The 17,500-nt window shown below is 44.1% G+C and overlaps 1 protein-coding gene across 9 annotated transcripts in view; it reads right to left on the reverse strand.

The window, feature by feature from the left end:
- The window catches only part of birc6 (baculoviral IAP repeat containing 6), a 133,310-nt gene that overhangs the window by 97,653 nt on the left and 18,157 nt on the right, over window positions 1–17,500 (reverse strand). For all 9 annotated transcript variants that reach the window (XM_060933236.1, XM_060933233.1, XM_060933231.1 and 6 more), the window contains exons 5-22: window positions 16,602–16,713; window positions 15,069–15,151; window positions 14,769–14,991; window positions 13,479–13,648; window positions 11,600–11,658; window positions 8,447–9,907; window positions 4,921–5,070; window positions 4,582–4,807; window positions 4,316–4,476; window positions 3,962–4,093; window positions 3,567–3,698; window positions 3,316–3,485; window positions 3,099–3,232; window positions 2,759–2,920; window positions 1,502–1,633; window positions 568–665; window positions 217–364; window positions 1–36 (exon numbers count right to left, since the gene is read on the reverse strand). The exon at window positions 1–36 is cut by the window's left edge and continues 95 nt beyond it. In XM_060933236.1, the coding sequence (XP_060789219.1) occupies window positions 1–36; window positions 217–364; window positions 568–665; window positions 1,502–1,633; window positions 2,759–2,920; window positions 3,099–3,232; window positions 3,316–3,485; window positions 3,567–3,698; window positions 3,962–4,093; window positions 4,316–4,476; window positions 4,582–4,807; window positions 4,921–5,070; window positions 8,447–9,907; window positions 11,600–11,658; window positions 13,479–13,648; window positions 14,769–14,991; window positions 15,069–15,151; window positions 16,602–16,713 (3,789 nt within the window). The remainder of the gene's footprint in view (window positions 37–216; window positions 365–567; window positions 666–1,501; window positions 1,634–2,758; window positions 2,921–3,098; window positions 3,233–3,315; window positions 3,486–3,566; window positions 3,699–3,961; window positions 4,094–4,315; window positions 4,477–4,581; window positions 4,808–4,920; window positions 5,071–8,446; window positions 9,908–11,599; window positions 11,659–13,478; window positions 13,649–14,768; window positions 14,992–15,068; window positions 15,152–16,601; window positions 16,714–17,500) is intronic.

Raw genomic sequence — 17,500 nt, forward strand, 5'->3', positions numbered from 1 at the left:
AGAACCGGGTCAAATGGGGAACCGTACAGACCGTACCTGTACACACACAAAAAAAAAAAAACGTTCATTTTCTCAACACCACACCCTCAAGCAAAACCAGTGACAGTCACTATGTCCACAGTGCACACACAGTTGTAAAAAGTGACATGAGACTCGTCACCTGCTAGCGCATGTGTGTGTGTGTGTGTGTGTGTGTGTTGAGGCGAGTTCTCTGACCTGGTCTGTAACAGAGCCTCCAGTGGAGTGAGACGCTCCTGAAGCTGCCGTGACGCCGCCGTTAGCAGAGACGCGCAGGCTGTACTGCAGCTCGCCAAGTCTTCATCTTTCACATAGTTTAACAGCACAAAGTACCAGTACACAGAACCTACACACACACACACACACACACACAGAGAGGTAAAGCTGTAACTTTACATCTTCAGGACGGAGCATTTTTGACAAGTTGTGTTTTTAATAACTGTGTTAGTTTATCTGTCCAGACTGTGAGAATGAGATCCTACTGTAACAGTACACGCTCAACAATAACGATGCACTACAGAAATGAAACAGAAGGAGTGGCGTGGTTACCTCCGGTCGCTGCAGCAGGTAAATAAGGCATGTTATCCAGCAGGGCCTTTAACAGCGCCTGACCGAAGCCCTGCTGATTCACCTCCCCTTTACCGTTACTGCACAAACACAACAGCACAGAGTCGGTGAACTCAACACGGAGCTCTAACAGAACCCTGCTCAGGGTTTATCCACATTAACACTCTCACACTCACAGTGAGCAGGACATCCTGTGAGGGACAGGGGGTTGAGTTCTACAGCAGAGCAACAACACTCAAAGGCAAGAATAATAGATTAAATCTGTACAAAATGTTTAACATTTTACAATGTTAATGATGTAATCTGAGAGGAAGCAGCTTAAACTATTTAAAAAAAAAAAAAAAAAAAAAGATATCACAAGATCTCGTTAGCTTATCATTTAATTTGTGTATTGAGCTGTAGATAAAGACTCGCCTTAGGATCGAGGCAAAATGTTATGCGACATCCTCAGGGGAATAAAATAAAAATTTTAATATTTGAAAAAAAAAAAATTCTCTTTTGAAAAAAAAAATTGATCTTACAAATATATTTGCATTCAATTTTTAAAAAAAAAAATTTATCCTGTTCATAAAATGACATTTTAACCACAAATCGAGTCTTTAGATGATGTTCAAACTAATTATTCCATGAAATGATCTTACACTTGTTAGTGTTTAATCAAGAAAATACAACATGGTGTTCAAAAAATGATTGATTAAATTCTGACGTATATAATTGATCTATTTAGGGATATAAATGAATAAAATAAAAATATTAAAATAGATTGGCTTATATTTATCAAAACTTTAATAATAATTATGAGAGCAGATTTCAGAGTCAGAAATGACAAAATAAAAGCCTGTGTGTCTGATTCATGAGGCTGTAGTACGACAGTAAAGCAAGGAGTAAACCGGGATGCTGTGTGAGAACCTTGTACCTTATACAAAGTGCAAGAAAGCGGGCGCATTTGTGAGCGATGCTGCGTCCCGCTTGGAAAAAACACACACGGACGATATCACCCAGACGTTTCCTGGTTTTGGCCTGAAGGCCCTCCTTCCCTTCTTTAAGGCTGCAGTGACAAATTTATTACAGATAGACAAAATAAACTCCATGAGAAACAGTGCAGCATCACTGGATTCAATAATTTATCCAAAATCAGAACGATTTAATGCTTTTTCTGTGTCCTGTATAATAAGTACGGCTCTTATCGTAAATTATTCAATCTTATATTAAATAAAATATTAACATAATCTTAGGAAAACTCCCACACTATAACTAACTAACTAACATAAACCTCAACCTGGTGGACTTCAGATCATATTATCTGCCTGGATTACTGCACTTTAATATCTGGAATATTTTGTGGAGTTCAAACTGTTGATGTTTATGGTGTTTAGCCGACGCCCTTCTCCGGAGAGACTTCTAGAAGAGCTTTAGAGACTTGATCATAAGCACATCCTCATGCTAGTTCACTAGATCAGGGACTAAGAGAACCTTCCAGAACATTTAGGGAAAACCAGCTGCTTTGTTTTATTGGTTGTAATTAAATATATCAAAAAAATAAAGAAAGTGAGTCGATGCAAACCCATAAATTAAGACGAATAAAACTAAATCACTGTTATGATTTTTAAAAAAAAAAACCAGGAGGTGTACAAACAGAGGGCGGGGCAGTCTGTCTGCACAGAGACGTGAACAAGCACGAGGATTTAGTGCTCGTTTATTAATAATAATAATAATAATAATAATAAATTATCATGAATTATTATCCTTCATTGGTATAGAAGGGAGTCAAAATAACTTCCACTCCTGTTTCTCAGCCTTTACCCTGAGAGCTCATTTCATTCTCCAAGCTCTCTGTATACTTTACCTTTTATGGGCGTCACTACATGCAAATGAGCTGCATCAGGAACACACCCTGATCAACGTACGCACACGAGTACAAAGAAAATCAGCATTTCAGAATCCTTTACAATTCCACCAGAAATGTTTCCTTCCGTTTGGCTTCCACAAGACGTCTGTACACAAAACGTCTGAATAAAGAGGAGCTTTCATTTTTTTTTTAAAGTGTGTTTTCCGGAGGCTGATTAATTTGGTGAAACTGAGACATTTTTCGACAGGTTTATCACCCAGTGGGAATCTAAAACAGGACCACCCCTGTGTGTGAACATGTTTAACGTGTAAAGCGTGCGAGTACCTGCAGGGTCCGTTAGTGTAAACGCCGGCCAGCCAGCAGAGGACGTCGAGGATGAGGCTCTGAGCGTGTTCTGAGGGCGAGTTCTCCTCACTGCGCTCACACAGAGCGGACAGCAGCCTCTCCTGCAGCTCGGGGAACTGCAGCATCGCACACCGCTGGACTCTACACACACACACACACACACACACCCTTCCTGAGTAAGCTCTCAACATGGAAGCAACACAGAGGAATTAGTTATGATGTGGTAAAGTGAATCAAAGGTTATGGAACAGGCCACGCCTCCAGGTGGCTTAGAGAAGCAGGTGGTTTTTTGTTTTAAACTAAACCACAGATCACAGACCTTTCTTTGGGTACGGACGTCTTCTTAAACCTCCTGATGGTGATGGAAACCTCCAGTAGCAGGTCACAGCCCCGCAGGTTATCCGGCTTTTTCGAGGCTACCTGAGGATCTGATTTGGACGTGGAGGCCTTTTCCTGAAAACAGGTTTACGTCAGAAATAGAAATACAGCGTACTTAAATTAAATCGAACACTATGGCACGTCATCCCTGCGTGTACCTTAGACGCCTGGGCTTTCTGCAGTAGGGAGGAAAGCGAGTGTGTTTTGTTGCTGCATTGGGGTTTGGTGGGAGTCATGCGCACGATTCGGCGTGGACTCTCCTCCGGTCCCTTCTCACACACCGCCTTTATATGGACCAGGAACGATCGGTACTTTCCTCCTGCCATACCTACACACACACACACCAGAGACTCCGTCAAAGCGAAGGAGAGTCACAGTGAGACTATAAGTGGTTTAAAGTGGACCGCACCTTTAACAAGTTTGGGGCTGGTGAGGCTCAGCATCCCGGCGTGACCCGAAAGGTCGAGACCGCTGGCCAACCACACGGGGCCACACAGGATGTCCTCTTTATGGTCCTCCAGGAATGGACACAGCCTGGATCCTACACACATGCAGAGTAATCAGTTTTCATTTAACGAATGAGGTTTAAGCATGACTGGTAGGTAGAGCATGATCTTTAATTACCGAGACATATTTAGAAATTAGACACCATGTTTAAAATGTATTACTTGTGAACTACACTCGTGTTGTAGCTCAGGTGTAAAAATACATGAACAAACTTTCAGGTGAACACAAACTGTTCCTTTCGTTAGAGCAGTGAGGAACGTGTGAGGAGCTGAACGTGTGCGCGCGCGTGTGCTGTACCCCCGGTCTCCTCGATGTCCATGAACTGGATGTCATCGGTGAAGTCGTGCAGTAGGGGCTGACCGTTCCTCTCCCCGTTGGTCTGCAGCGAGTGAGACAGAGGGAAGACGATCTGACGATCGACCGCGGACTCTGAGGGAGGAGCACAGGCTTCATTAACAAACATAAAACATCGCAAAGGCCATATTGTCTTTTTTTCTCAATACATAAATGTTTGATTAACAAATTAACCACCAATTTACTGGAAAATATTCAAATTCAATCTGTGGTTAATGTAAAAGATAATCTGAGGATAATCTGAGGATAATCTCCTGAGCTACATCACAGCCATAGAGCAGCGCATCTCATCCTCACCGCTGCCCTTTCCGAGGCCGGGCGCTTTATTCTTCAGCAGCGTGACCTGGATCTGAGGAATGTTGGTGATACTGGCATTGAGCACAAACTTGAAGTCCACGTGTCCCACCATGCAGGCTTTGGGCAGAACCAGCTCAAACACGTGCTCATCCCAGCTGGTGCTGAAATCGGAGCAGGACAGTCAGGGTTAATGACGGGGTGCAGTCAGGCTAATAATGCTCATCATTAATAAGTGTGTGTACACACACACACACACACACACACACCTATCGCTCTGCAGTTTCCAGGTGCGTGTGTGCTGAGCAGCGTCTCCATGGTGTTGTTGGTGGAGGTGTTGAGGGTGGCGTCTCTGCTGCTGCTCCTGCTGCACCTCCACCCAGCAGGGTGGCACTGTGGCCGAGAAGCGCGGCGTTAACGTCTCAAAGCGCGTCAGCTCCACCAACGAGGACAGCGTCTCCACGCTCAGGGGCTGCTCCACCAGGAGGTCAACTCCTATACACACACACACACACACACACACACACAGAGAGAATGAACATGTCTCTCCTGTATCCTGACGGCCAGTTACCGCTCCGAGGCGATGATGCAGTGCGATGGTGTTGTACCTGTGATGCCGGGGCTCGATGGATTAGACGAGGGTTTTGCTCCCTCCAGCAGCTGCTCGACCCCTTTAGAAACGGGGCCATCGACAAAAATGTCGGCGTCATCAATATCATCACACACCCCTCCAATTTGAAGGAAATGAAGCTCTCCACCTTACAGAGGAGAAAATGATGTGAAGAGCACACAGTAAACACTTATTCCTCTTCACAACACGTGAAATATTAACTCTGACTTCACGAGAAAGCGTTCAGGTCAAAATAAGAACATTCAGAGATGCATCATAGTGACTGGAGGGAATTTCCCTTTGTGGACGCGACAAGAGTACAGTCAGCAGCAAGAACACGGCAATAAACGGGGGGGGGGATCTAACAACACCTAGACAATGGCTAATAAAACTTTTTTTACCCTCTTCAAAATAACCCTAATTATATAAACACTGCACGACCCCTCAAACCCACACCACACCCCCTTCCTGGATAAAGCCCGATTCTGCACAGCCTGCATTTGCATATTAAAATGTGACTGGCTCGTATATATTCTGATATAATGAGTAACACTTTTTTAACCTAGAAATAATAATAAAATCATTGCACTGTCCCACATTAAAAAAAAATAATTTAAAAAAACACCCCTAAACAAGTATCTTTTTTTTTTTTAAGTGTATCATTTTATATGAAGAAAAATTTGTTTTTTATAAATTGTACAGTCCAAAATAATGGGTGTGTTCATCTTTAAACTGCCCAAGTTACAAGTTTTATTAAGCTTCTATAAAAATCTACTTCACATCTTTTTAATTAATTAATAAATAAATAAATAAATGGGGGGGGGTGTTTACATGTCTCCATGATGAAACCATCAAACCTCCTGTTCCTGCTGATTTTCTTCGTCCTCCCGTGTGAAACCCTGAGACAGTAAATCAGTCGTAGATCCCCAAACGCATTTACAGCACAGCTGATTTACATTTAGCCACACCCAAAAACTCCAAAAAAGGCAAAGCTCACAGAGCTGTAAATGACAACTAAATGGTGAAGAAGCGACTCCTAAACGCAACGTGTGCCAAACAAACTCTCAAGCTCTCGCACGACTGTTTTTCTACAACTAACCGGAACTGCATTAATGCACACTTCATCTAAACGTGTAAAATTTGATTAAGATTAGTTTGTATCTACGTTCATCAGCACACTCGTTGTGCTTTATCTATGCGAGCAATTAAACAAACGCGACGTGCATCTGAAGCCTGTTCCGTGAAGCTACACTACCGTTCAAAAGTTTGGGGTCACCCAGACAATTTTGTGTTTTCCATGAAAAGTCACACTTTTATTTCCCACCATAAGTTGTAAAATGAATAGAAAATATAGTCAAGACATTTTTCTGGCCATTTTGAGCATTTAATCGACCCCACAAATGTGATGCTCCAGAAACTCAATCTGCTCAAAGGAAGGTCAGTTTTATAGCTTCTCTAAGGTGGTGTTTACATTAGACCGTATCCGTCTCGTTTTCGTCGCGGATGCACTGTCCGTGCACATTAAAACGCCGGGAAACGACTCCACAGGCGGAACAACTTGAATCCGCCAGGGCCCACGTATTCAACCCAGTTCGTATCTGATCCGGTGCTGTGTAAACATTGAGGAACGAGGAAACGCAGTGCTGAGCTCTAACTGACGTCGTCATTGGATAACGTCACTGTGATATCCACCTTCCTGATTCGCTGGCGTTGGTCATGCCGCGTTGGTCATGTGACACGACTGCTGAAAACCGGCGCGGACTACAGGAAACGACACACAGCGGCTCAGTCCCAAATCACTGCTCGTGCGCTTCACTCGCGCGCTCTGTGAGCTGCGCAGGGCCGGAGTGCGCACCCTCCAGAGGGCACTCGCTGTTCAGGGCGGAGTGATTTGGAGCGCAGGAGGAAGCGCTGAGCCGCACTGAGGTTTATTTACACATTTCAACTTATTTACCTCCTTCAGGCGCTTAAACTCAGTGAGAACATGAACATCACAGCCAGGTGTGTTTATCTGCTGGAGAAGGTGTTTGCTTGCCATCCTTCCACTTGCAAGTGGTGAGTGACTCGCGCATGCCCGATATGCACTGGGATTATGTGACGTGCCGTCTAATTAGTCATGTGATTAGCGTATCCGTGTATTGGCGTTGCTGTATGCACGCGAATCGTTTTAAAAACGTTAATCTGATGATCCACTGATATGGTCTAATGTAGACCCCGAAGCTGCCGCCAGGCGCCGCTAAAACCGCCATTTAGAATTTGAGCCGCCGCCAGCCAATAATTTTGTAAGCCAATTTGAGCCGCTATCTAATAAAATTTGGCTGAGCCACTAAGAATTGTGTACATCAAATAATGGGTTTATCCACATCATGAGCTACAAGAAAAGTGACACAAACATGATCAACTGTACACACTAGTAGTAACACAATAGAGACGTATAGGCATACACTGTAGAGATTTAGAACTGATATCACAGCACAGAGAGCCACCACAAGCTTGCCGTTGTGACTACCTGTCTGGCTTCCCGCCCCTCACACCGTTACCACGATACACTGGGGAACCCGGGAACCCACCCAGAGCATCAATCGACTCCGATATCGACGAGATGGCTGCATTCTTTGCCGCTGCTGAGGGAAAGTGTAAAGGTATTTTTTTTGTTTGTTTGTTTGTTTCACATACTTCGAGATTGATAAAAAAAAAAGTACTCCACCACTCTACTTTCATCGTAGTAAGATAGCTGCCAGTCCTTCACTGGTCATTGCTAGTGAGAGTAGATAGCTAGATGCCTTCCTCGAACAATCCAGATTAGCTTATTATTAGCATTGAACTACAATCTTGCTAGATTTATATTTACAATGAAGTAAGAGACCAGGGGACCTGTGGTAATTTGCTATTTATTCCCCCCATTTGTTTGATCTGTTCGCCCGGATATATGCCACACAGTGACGTCCAGTATCAGCCATTTGTAGCCATAAACATTTTGGTGGCTGCAGCAGCCATTAAGGTTTTGGCTGAGTCAGCTAGCCAGCCAATAATTTCATCAGCCAGCCATTATCCTGAAAACAAACGGCTTCGGGGTCTAGTCTAATGTAAACACCACCTAAAGAGCTCAACTGTTTTCAGCTGTGCTAACATGATTGTACAAGGGTTTTCTAATCATCCATTAGCCTTCTGAGGCAATGAGCAAACACATTGTACCATTAGAACACTGGAGTGAGAGTTGCTGGAAATGGGCCTCTATACACCTATGGAGATATTGCACCAAAAACCAGACATTTGCAGCTAGAATAGTAATTTACCACATTAGCAATGTATAGAGTGGATTTCTGATTAGTTTAAAGTGATCTGCATTGAAAAGAACAGTGCTTTTCTTTCAAAAATAAGGACATTTCAAAGCGACCCCAAACTTTTGAACGGTAGTGTACATCCCAAACACATGTTTAGATCACGTGAACAAGTCCACGCACCACCGATACTTCTGTAACGCTTTCTCAAAACATTGTCGCTGTCCCTTTAAGAGCGTTTACCTCTCGTGCAGGCACACAAGCGATCCGTGCCGGAGCAGTAAGTGACGGAGACAAAGGGATCCACTTCTTCCATCCCGTCTTTCTTTGACGGTTCCACTTTGGCCAGCACCTCCAGAGTGGACAGGTCCAGGATCATCACGTACCCTGCTTGTGTCGTGACCACCAAATGGCCCAGTCCGACCACGTCTGACCTCTTTTCCTTCCCCGATCCCGCCGGAGCAGGAATTCCAGTCCCAGCACCGTTTTTCACCCCCAACGGAGTAGACTCCTCGGACGTCTCCTCTGCATCGTCCTCCCTCGCGTCCAGCACGTCTGGCGGGAGCAGGAGCAGTGACGTGATGGCGTCCCTCGGATCTCGGATCTGCTGGACCTTCACAGGTTCCTCCTCGAGCGTGACGATGCGTGTGGAGTAGTTCAGTTTGTAGAGCGCCAAATAGCCACCTCCTCCGCTGCCCCCTAGTGGCCTGGAGGAGTGCGGCTGATCCAGCTGCTCTAAAGGAGGCAGGATGAGCGGCGTCTGGCTCTGCGAGGTGCTGGCGTGTCCCTGATGTCCGTTAGCCATCGTCTGGCCTTTCCGACTTCTACACAGAGCCGAATGCAGGCGGTTTAGCGTGTTCAGCGCCTCCACTTGGTTAATAGCGTTGAGCGATTCGACAGAGAAGGGCTGCAGGACGACGAGCAGGTGAGCGCCGTCACTGCAGGGAGTGATGGAGTCCACGTAAAGGTTCTCGTCCTCGAGAGATTTAGGGAGGCGAAGGCATTGCACTAACGTACCCGGTCTCGGCGAGTTCCACTTATCGCCATCTAGCGTGACCGCCGCGTCTGCAAACTGTTGGATGTACGTGACGGGCGGGTCCTGGAGCAGAAGCTGCTCGTGCGTATCAAACTCCATCTCAATGATCTGAGGGACGGTGAAGCCTTCATCATGCAGCCCTTTTCCCATCAGATTGTTCATTTGGGAGAAAACTTTCCCGGGAGACTTCTCGTCCGCCTCTTTGATGCTGTAGAGGAGGAGAACCGGGAGCGTCCGGCGCACCAGCGTACCCGGAGAACCCAGTTCAGAGGGGAAGGTGCAAGTTTCAATCTCCATTGGCCCTTGATCAGGTGAAAGACCCTCAGGGGCCGGAGTGGGAGTCCTTAAGGGGTTTTCCAGGGGGCGATGGGACTGGGACGGGGCCAGGATTGGGGAGCTGGCGGCCGAACGGTAGCTCAGTAAACCTCCGGCCAGCAAGCATGGGAAGGGAATGTTGTGCTGCTCAACGGGTTTGTCCTTGATGGGTTTGTCCACTTTGGAGGGACCAAGTGCATGAGGAGGGTTCGCGCCCAGTTCCTCCAGGTCTTTAACGGTGTCCTCCAGGACGCTGGCTACCACCTCCCACTGGAGCTTCTCGGGCTGCTGGAGCACGCTCAGAGCCGTCACACCCACACTCACCTCCATGCTCTCCTTCGGACCCAGCGGCCCTGAAAACACAAACACACAGGAATAATTGTTCTCCTCATCTAATGTGTATATCATATTTTATCTGAGAGAAACTTTATTTAATTTCCAGGGTTTAGACTAATTTATAAACAAACAAACAAACAAAAAAATGTATATTTAAACCTTAAACTAAACAGAACTGTGGATGATTCCACATTTACACATCACTGGCTGATATAATTTAGCATTTTTAATAGGATGATGTAAATGTAAGGCTGCAGCAGTCGAGAAATTTCCTTACAGCAGTAATAAATCAGCCAGAATAACTCAGCATGAATATTTAATTCAGTCTGGTGAGGCTTCTAATATTGAATTATTTTAATTGTTTAAAAAAAAAAAAAGGATAATTTCTTCAAAACTAAAAAGCCCTTCTGGGTTAAATGTTAAAATGTATTTATTCACTCATCATAAACAAGTGTAAAGAGAGATATAAATTAAAACGATTAAGTACACTGTAACCCCGCAATAACGAGCTGCTTGGAAATGTCCAGATAGTTTGTTATACCAAAAAAAGTTTGTAATACTGAAATGGAGCCACTCGTCACACGAAACACTCACTCTTACACAAAAGAGGACCAACTGTGTTTCATTTATATTTACGCTGAATTCATTTACATATTTACGAAGTGACGGAAAGAAGTCACAGCAGCATCTTTCTTTCCAGCTCGTCATGTTGAGTGCAGTTATGGACGAAATCTCAGAGCGCGCTCTCTTTAAAAGCTGAAATTGAATTTTTCAGGATATCGTATTCTTTAGATAAATTTGCTGCTTTCTCACTGCGCTTTAGACGCTCCAGGATATGAAGTTTGTCTTTGGCGGAGAGGATCTTATGTTTACTAGTGTCATATAATGGAGGTGAATGACGGACGTAATCGCAGGAAGAGTGTTTATTTACAAACAGGCAGGCAAACGGTTCAAACATGTAACACAAAGGCAGAGTCATGGAACAGCCAACGGTTGAGTGAGGCACAAACAGAATATCAGAGATAATCACAAAAGCAAAGTCCAAAATATAAAAGCGAATCAAAAACCAGTAAAGCAATACACAGATACAAAGGCTTAGTAATGTGAGACACTCTGTACAGCATGTATACTTCACAACAGCTGTGTGTTTAGAGAGTTCTGATAAGCATGCGCTGTGATTGTGCTCCAATCTGGAACAGGTGCATGGTAATTAGTACTAATGGTGCTCAGAGCACCAATGCGCATGGACGTGACAACGAGTACCCATGACAACAGTGCTTACAGAGTAAAGACTCGAGTAAAACTGCTTTTAGCTCGTAAAATAAAGTCCTGTTAAGGGTTTTTTTGTTTGTTTTTTTTAAAAGTCAGTGATCAGCGTTCTTGATAATTGTTAATGATCAACACCTAAGCGAGGCTCGTTAAGCCTTTGTTTTATAGCGTTAACACGTATTGTTAACTTGACTGTGGACTTGATTACGGACTGCCTGCCTCTGGGGGAAGAGGAGCGCATGGATCAGTGATTTTTTTTTTTAAGACCCCGACTCACTGTCATTAAAGGTGGAAACACGACCCAAGTTCATTTTATGTGAAGGTTCATAGTAAAAGAAAAGTTCATTATAGTGGGGTTGCAGTGTATTAACAATAAATAATAAACACTGCATTACACAAACCTTTCACATTAATATGCGTAATGAAGGAATTGTCGGTACCTGTGACGGACTCGGATCTGGATTGTTCTTCACTGTCCGAGTCCTCCAGCTGATCATCACTGTGGAAAGAAAAAGAAACAACGGTTTAAATGTGGCTTTAGATCATTACACACGAGAGGAAAATAAGGCTCAGAGTAACATCCTGCCTTAAAATCAACCTTTATCTGACACAGAAAGGAAGTAAATTAATTTAATATTTCCAACACACCCGAGCTCGGGATGAGTTTAGCTGGAGTGAGGTATCCGAGATAACATGAGAAATGTTTCATCTTTAACATGGTCAGGATCAGTGTGATTAGATCAGGGTCTGGGGGTCGTAATGTATGCACACGAGCGTTCCATCCGTTCGTGCTATTTCAAAGTAAACGTGTGAAAATAAAACCTCTTTTACACTGCTTTAGGAAAACGGTACCTACATTGTATTAGATGAGCAAGTGTTAGTATGGCATTCTTAATTTATTAATATAATAATACATTTCCCAACACAAGCCACGATTAGACACTGGTAAGATCAGAAATGCAGAAAAGGAGGAGTCAGTGTTTCTAGGATGTAGTGCATCTGGCAACCCTGTCATGTTTTAACGTAAAACGGAGATCAAACTAGAGCCCTGCACTCCCGCAGGAGTCCCGCGGGACCCGCCGCAAAGCAGTGCGGCGCGGGACAAATTTTGAAAGCTCATTGCGGGCGCGGGCGGGACCGGAAGTGCACATATGCACGCGCGGGCGGGAGCGGGAGTGCACATATGCGGCGCGGGCGGGAGCGGTGATAAGCTTCAGTCCCGCTAACTAAAAACGTGTTTGAAATAAAATTTATAAATTATTAATTTATGTCTATCATATATAATTTGTGCTGGATATTTTATTTGGCATTAATAAAAACATTTTAAGATGCCTACATTTGCAGAGAGAGTCAGATTGCCAGATTGAGTGAGGAATGGCATCTTAAATTTGCCATTGATCACCCTAACGGGAAATCCTTTGATCACTCTAATGACTCGCAGTTCACACCCAGCTAGCAAGAGAACCATGAGTGAAGTGATTTACTGCTTGCGTTAGTCTACAACTCTAATCAGAGAGACAGGTTACACAGTGACGGTAGGCTTGACTCAATGCTATCCCAGAAATTCATCCAATCAGAGGTGGCCAAATTTGCATATTACAGGAAGGATTTCTGGGATAGCAGAGTCAAGCCTACCGGCACTGTGTAACCTGTCTCTCTGATTAGAGTTGTAGACTAACTCAAGCAGTAAATCAATTCACTTCTCTTACTAGCTCTGCTTTGCAATTAAAAAAAACACCATTGGTACAAAGCAAGCCCATTCACTTTTTTATGCTGATCAGAGAATTACAATGGTTTCTCATGTGATAAAAATGTGCGATTTGCGATTAAATATTTTAATCGCTTGACAACACTAATTATTATTATTATTATTATTATTAGAGACACTACATGCTGAATTCAGAAACAAGGTAAATAATAACAAACGTGAACGTGAGCTGTAGATATTTATGCTCAAATCCACTCAAAGTAGGGGGCGGGGCATCATCACGCTGTGTCAAGACAAGAACTTTCCTGAGAAATAACGCGAACGTCTGCATCATGCGGGATTTGCGGGCGGGAGTGGGACAAAATATGGCAGGCGCGGGCGGGAGTGGGACTGAAAATCATAATTCTTTGCGGGCGCAGGCGGGACTGCACAATGCGGGCGCGGACGGGAGCGGGACTGAAAAATCCGACCCGCGCAGACCTCTAGATCAAACCACTACGCAGATGGTCCGACTTAAATCCTCATTATAATAATAATTTATTTGTGGCTGGATTTTATGTAAAAGTGTGGAGAACACCGTGTAAGAGAGTAGACGTGTAGAAGAGTATTACCTGTCCCCCTCCAGTTTAGGGATGTCCGAACAGCTGGACGTGTCCTCTAACCAGGTCAGTGTGGGTCTGCGAGAATCAGAACCAGATACACTCTGCTGTTCACTTCCTGACAGGATCAGCTGCCTGAGGATGGCCGGGTCATACGGGTTCACCTCGAACTTTAAATGCACCTACACACGTACGCGCACACACACACACACACACACACACAGAGATGATGAATCCTGAGAGTGACCGTACGTTTTAACCCTTCTGAAAGGATGAGAGTACACTGTGTATTTTGTGTATAATGTTCTGCGAGGTTTTCTTTCTTCAAGCCCCGCCTCCAGCACAGTCATTGGCTTGTTGTTCTGACTCATAAAAGTTGTATGGTTCCTTTTTCTTATTTCTCTGAGCATTACTGTTGTTTTTAATTACTCTTCCTATACTTACATTCTTCTTGCTATTATTATTAAACTTGATATACAAGTTCAGAAGAAAAAACTCTGAAAATAAGTACAAGTGTCTCACATCCTCCAGCGTGAAAACAGTGGAAATAGTTCAGGTTTTATTTCAAGCAGATGTTCATGTACAGAACGTTCACAGGTTTTGATGAAAGATCTGCAGCAGGTTTAATCTCTGTGAGGTTTATTTAGGTCTTGTTTCTGTCTGACAGCTGTTAAGATAAATATTTTTAAGTGTTGGACGATGAATATAAAGCAGAATGCTCTTCATTTTTAAAGTTATATTACTATTTTTCAAAACTTTTAATTAATTGACTGATTAATTTTACCTTTTCACTTGTAAAATTCTGATCGTAGCATCACAATAAGTTAAACTGGAAATATTTCAAATATTCTCAAATTTTTAAACAATTATTACCAAATAATATTAATTTTTTAAAATTACAATGAACCATTTTTAATTTTAAGAATTCTAAAAAAAGAAAACTTTTTTTAAATAAATAAAACCTGTATTTGTAATATTTAAGCTACTGATATATATATTTTTTTAAATCTCAAAATCTGTAACTTTGAATTATATCTATTTAAATGCAAATCTTACACAAGGCCAAAACAAAGAAAAAAAACATTTTATTAAATTTATTAAATACACCCTAGACAAAACACGATTGAATGAGACGTGTATATAACTTAAAATGAGATTATATTTTTATATAAAAGGTGTTGAACGTGACTCAGGCTGGACTTTTCCTTGAATTGTCTTTTATTTTCAGCTTTAATAACGAGGACGGTGTGTACGGAGAGATTTAAACGGTCGTCTCAGATCTCCGAGACGTCTCCACTCTACCTTCATGAGCTTGGACACGTCCCAGACGCAGATCTTGCCCCTCTTGGTGGCGGTGGCGAGAAAGTGCGGGCAGCTGCCGAAGCCGTAGCAGGAGATCTTATCGGAGCAGTCGGAGCTGGGGAACTGGGCGGGGCTGGTGGCCAGAGTGACGGACAGAGGAACGTTCTGGGTGTGTTCTCCCTTGACGAATGGGCAGTTGGGCGAGTGGCGCTCGTGCTCAGACCTGAGAACACACGGGTGTTTAGAACGCTCGAGTGCTTTGGATTTACTGTCAGTGTGTCAGTGTGTCTGAACCCCCACCATGGCTCATCGGTCGGCTCCCAGCAGACCAGACACACGCTGCAGGTGAAGCACATGGCCCGGTCGTCTCCTGTAGACGCAGGCTGTCCAGGAGGGCAAAGAAAGGGGGAAAAAACATTTCATTAGATGTTCTGAAAGTGCATTTCCTGTTTTTGGACAAACATGACCATGTACATAAACATCTATTCCCATCCATCACACCACAGCAGTGCCGAATTCTGATTGGTCAGATTATATTAACACACTCACTCAAATACATTACTGTTTCTATAGTAACAGCTCCTTCACAGGGACTTGAGGAGAAATGTGTGTGTGATGTTTCTGGAAGGAGTCTCCAGTGTCAGCACTGTGCAAGTGTCAGAGAGGAAGCTGGAGCTTTTCCCAAAGTTTTCCGACATCTTCAGGACAGAGGAGTTCACACTTCTTCAGTTTCTCAGGAACATCATGGAACAAGCTGCGTTTTTTGGGGGGTTTTTTTGCTTATTAACTCCAAAAGAGAGAACAAGTCGAGGCTGCTGAGGGAATGACTGTTTGTCGCTGCTATAACATAAGTGACAAAAGGAACTTACTCATTTCACAAACACTAAATGCAACTGTAAATTGATTTTTTTAGAGTACTGTACAAGGCGCCATTTTTTATAAGATTTTTTTGGGGCTTTTTGCACCTTTATTGGATAGGACAGTGTAGAGACAGGAAATGAGTGGGAGAGAGAGACGGGGAGGGATCGGGAAATGACCTCAGGAATCGAACCTGGGTCCCCGGATTTATGGCATGGCGCCTTATCCACCTGAGCCACGACGTCCCCAAGGCGCCATTTTTTAATAAATAAAAATTGTAATCGTAGTCACACTGCTCCTATTAAACTTGTTTTTTTGGTATAGGAGTCAAAATATCTTCTACATTTTTTTTTCCCCTCCAGCCTTTACCCTGATCACTCATGTCGTGCTCCCAGCTGTATGTGCACTTCACCTTTTATGGCTTTTTGTGGGCGTCACTAAATGCTAATGAGCTGTGTCAGGAACGCATTTTGCACTTTAATGTGCTCAAAACAAACACACACACGTACAAAGAAAATCAGCATTTCAGAAACTTTTGTAAACCTGACGTTACTAAACCATTGATAAACGAGGCCTGACGTGAAGTGAAAATAAACGAGACCTCAACAAAGACGAACGCAGCAAGCGTGAACTCGAGATCAAACATGAACGCCAGTCGAGTGTCGCTCCTACAGCGAGGGATCACCCTTTATATCTTTAAAACAGAGCCGGCCATTCTCCTCGTGCTCACCAGGCTCTGTTGGCATGACAACAGGACACACGATCTAATGGAGTCCCGTCGTCTCCGTGGTAACCGTCTCGATTCGGCGGTTCACGGTGCAGGGGATTCCTGCTGATGAAATCTAAACCAGGAGCAGATCTCTGTGCTTTTCTGATGCTCCATCACACCTCCGTACAGGAGTGCGTGCAGGATTAGACAGGTTTAAAACATTTACACCCCCATGAGATGAGAGATGTTTGGAGTGCAGGAGGTACCTGGTGGTAGAAGCCGGCCTGGGCCATGGGGTCGGGCTGAGCCCACCTGTAACCGGCGTGAGGCCACGACGTGAACGTCTCTCTCCTGTTTGCCTCGCTGTACATCAAAGACCTGAAATCAAACACAAAACACACACACATCCCTGTGAGAACTCACGCCCTCTGTATCTAAAACAAGTAACCCTCTGTGTTCAACAGATGTCCTTTATTATCATCCTCATATCTCTGGGGTGGCACGGTGGTGTAGTGGTTAGCGCTGTCGCCTCACAGCAAGAAGGTCCGGGTTCGAGCCCCGTGCCCGGCGAGGGCCTTTCTGTGCGGAGTTTGCATGTTCTCCCCGTGTCCGCGTGGGTTTCCTCCGGGTGCTCCGGTTTCCCCCACAGTCCAAAGACATGCAGGTTAGGTTAACTGGTGACTCTAAATTGAGCGTAGGTGTGAATGTGAGTGTGAATGGTTGTCTGTGTCTATGAGTCAGCCCTGTGATGACCTGGCGACTTGTCCAGGGTGTACCCCGCCTTTCGCCCGTAGTCAGCTGGGATAGGATCCAGCTCGCCTGCGACCCTGTAGAACAGGATAAAGCGGCTACAGATAATGAGATGAGATCTTCTCTCTGTTCCTACACCACAGTGCTGTCTCAGTCTGGATCCTGATTGGTCAGAAGAGGTGGTGTTGATTAATTTTCACTAACAGCAGCTGCTCATCACAGATTCATGTATAATTAACACACTCGCTCTGGAACAGATCACACTGTTATTTAACAAAGAACGAAATGATCAGCGATATGCTGAGGTTTTCTCCAGAACAGTGAGATGTTTGTGACCTTGATAGAAAGAGTCTTCAGCGTCAGAGGTGAAGCTGTAAATAAGTCTTCAGACATCTTCAGGGCAGAGGGGTTCACA

This window comes from Neoarius graeffei, chromosome 11 (assembly GCF_027579695.1).
Source record: "Neoarius graeffei isolate fNeoGra1 chromosome 11, fNeoGra1.pri, whole genome shotgun sequence".
Classification (NCBI taxonomy): domain Eukaryota; kingdom Metazoa; phylum Chordata; class Actinopteri; order Siluriformes; family Ariidae; genus Neoarius; species Neoarius graeffei.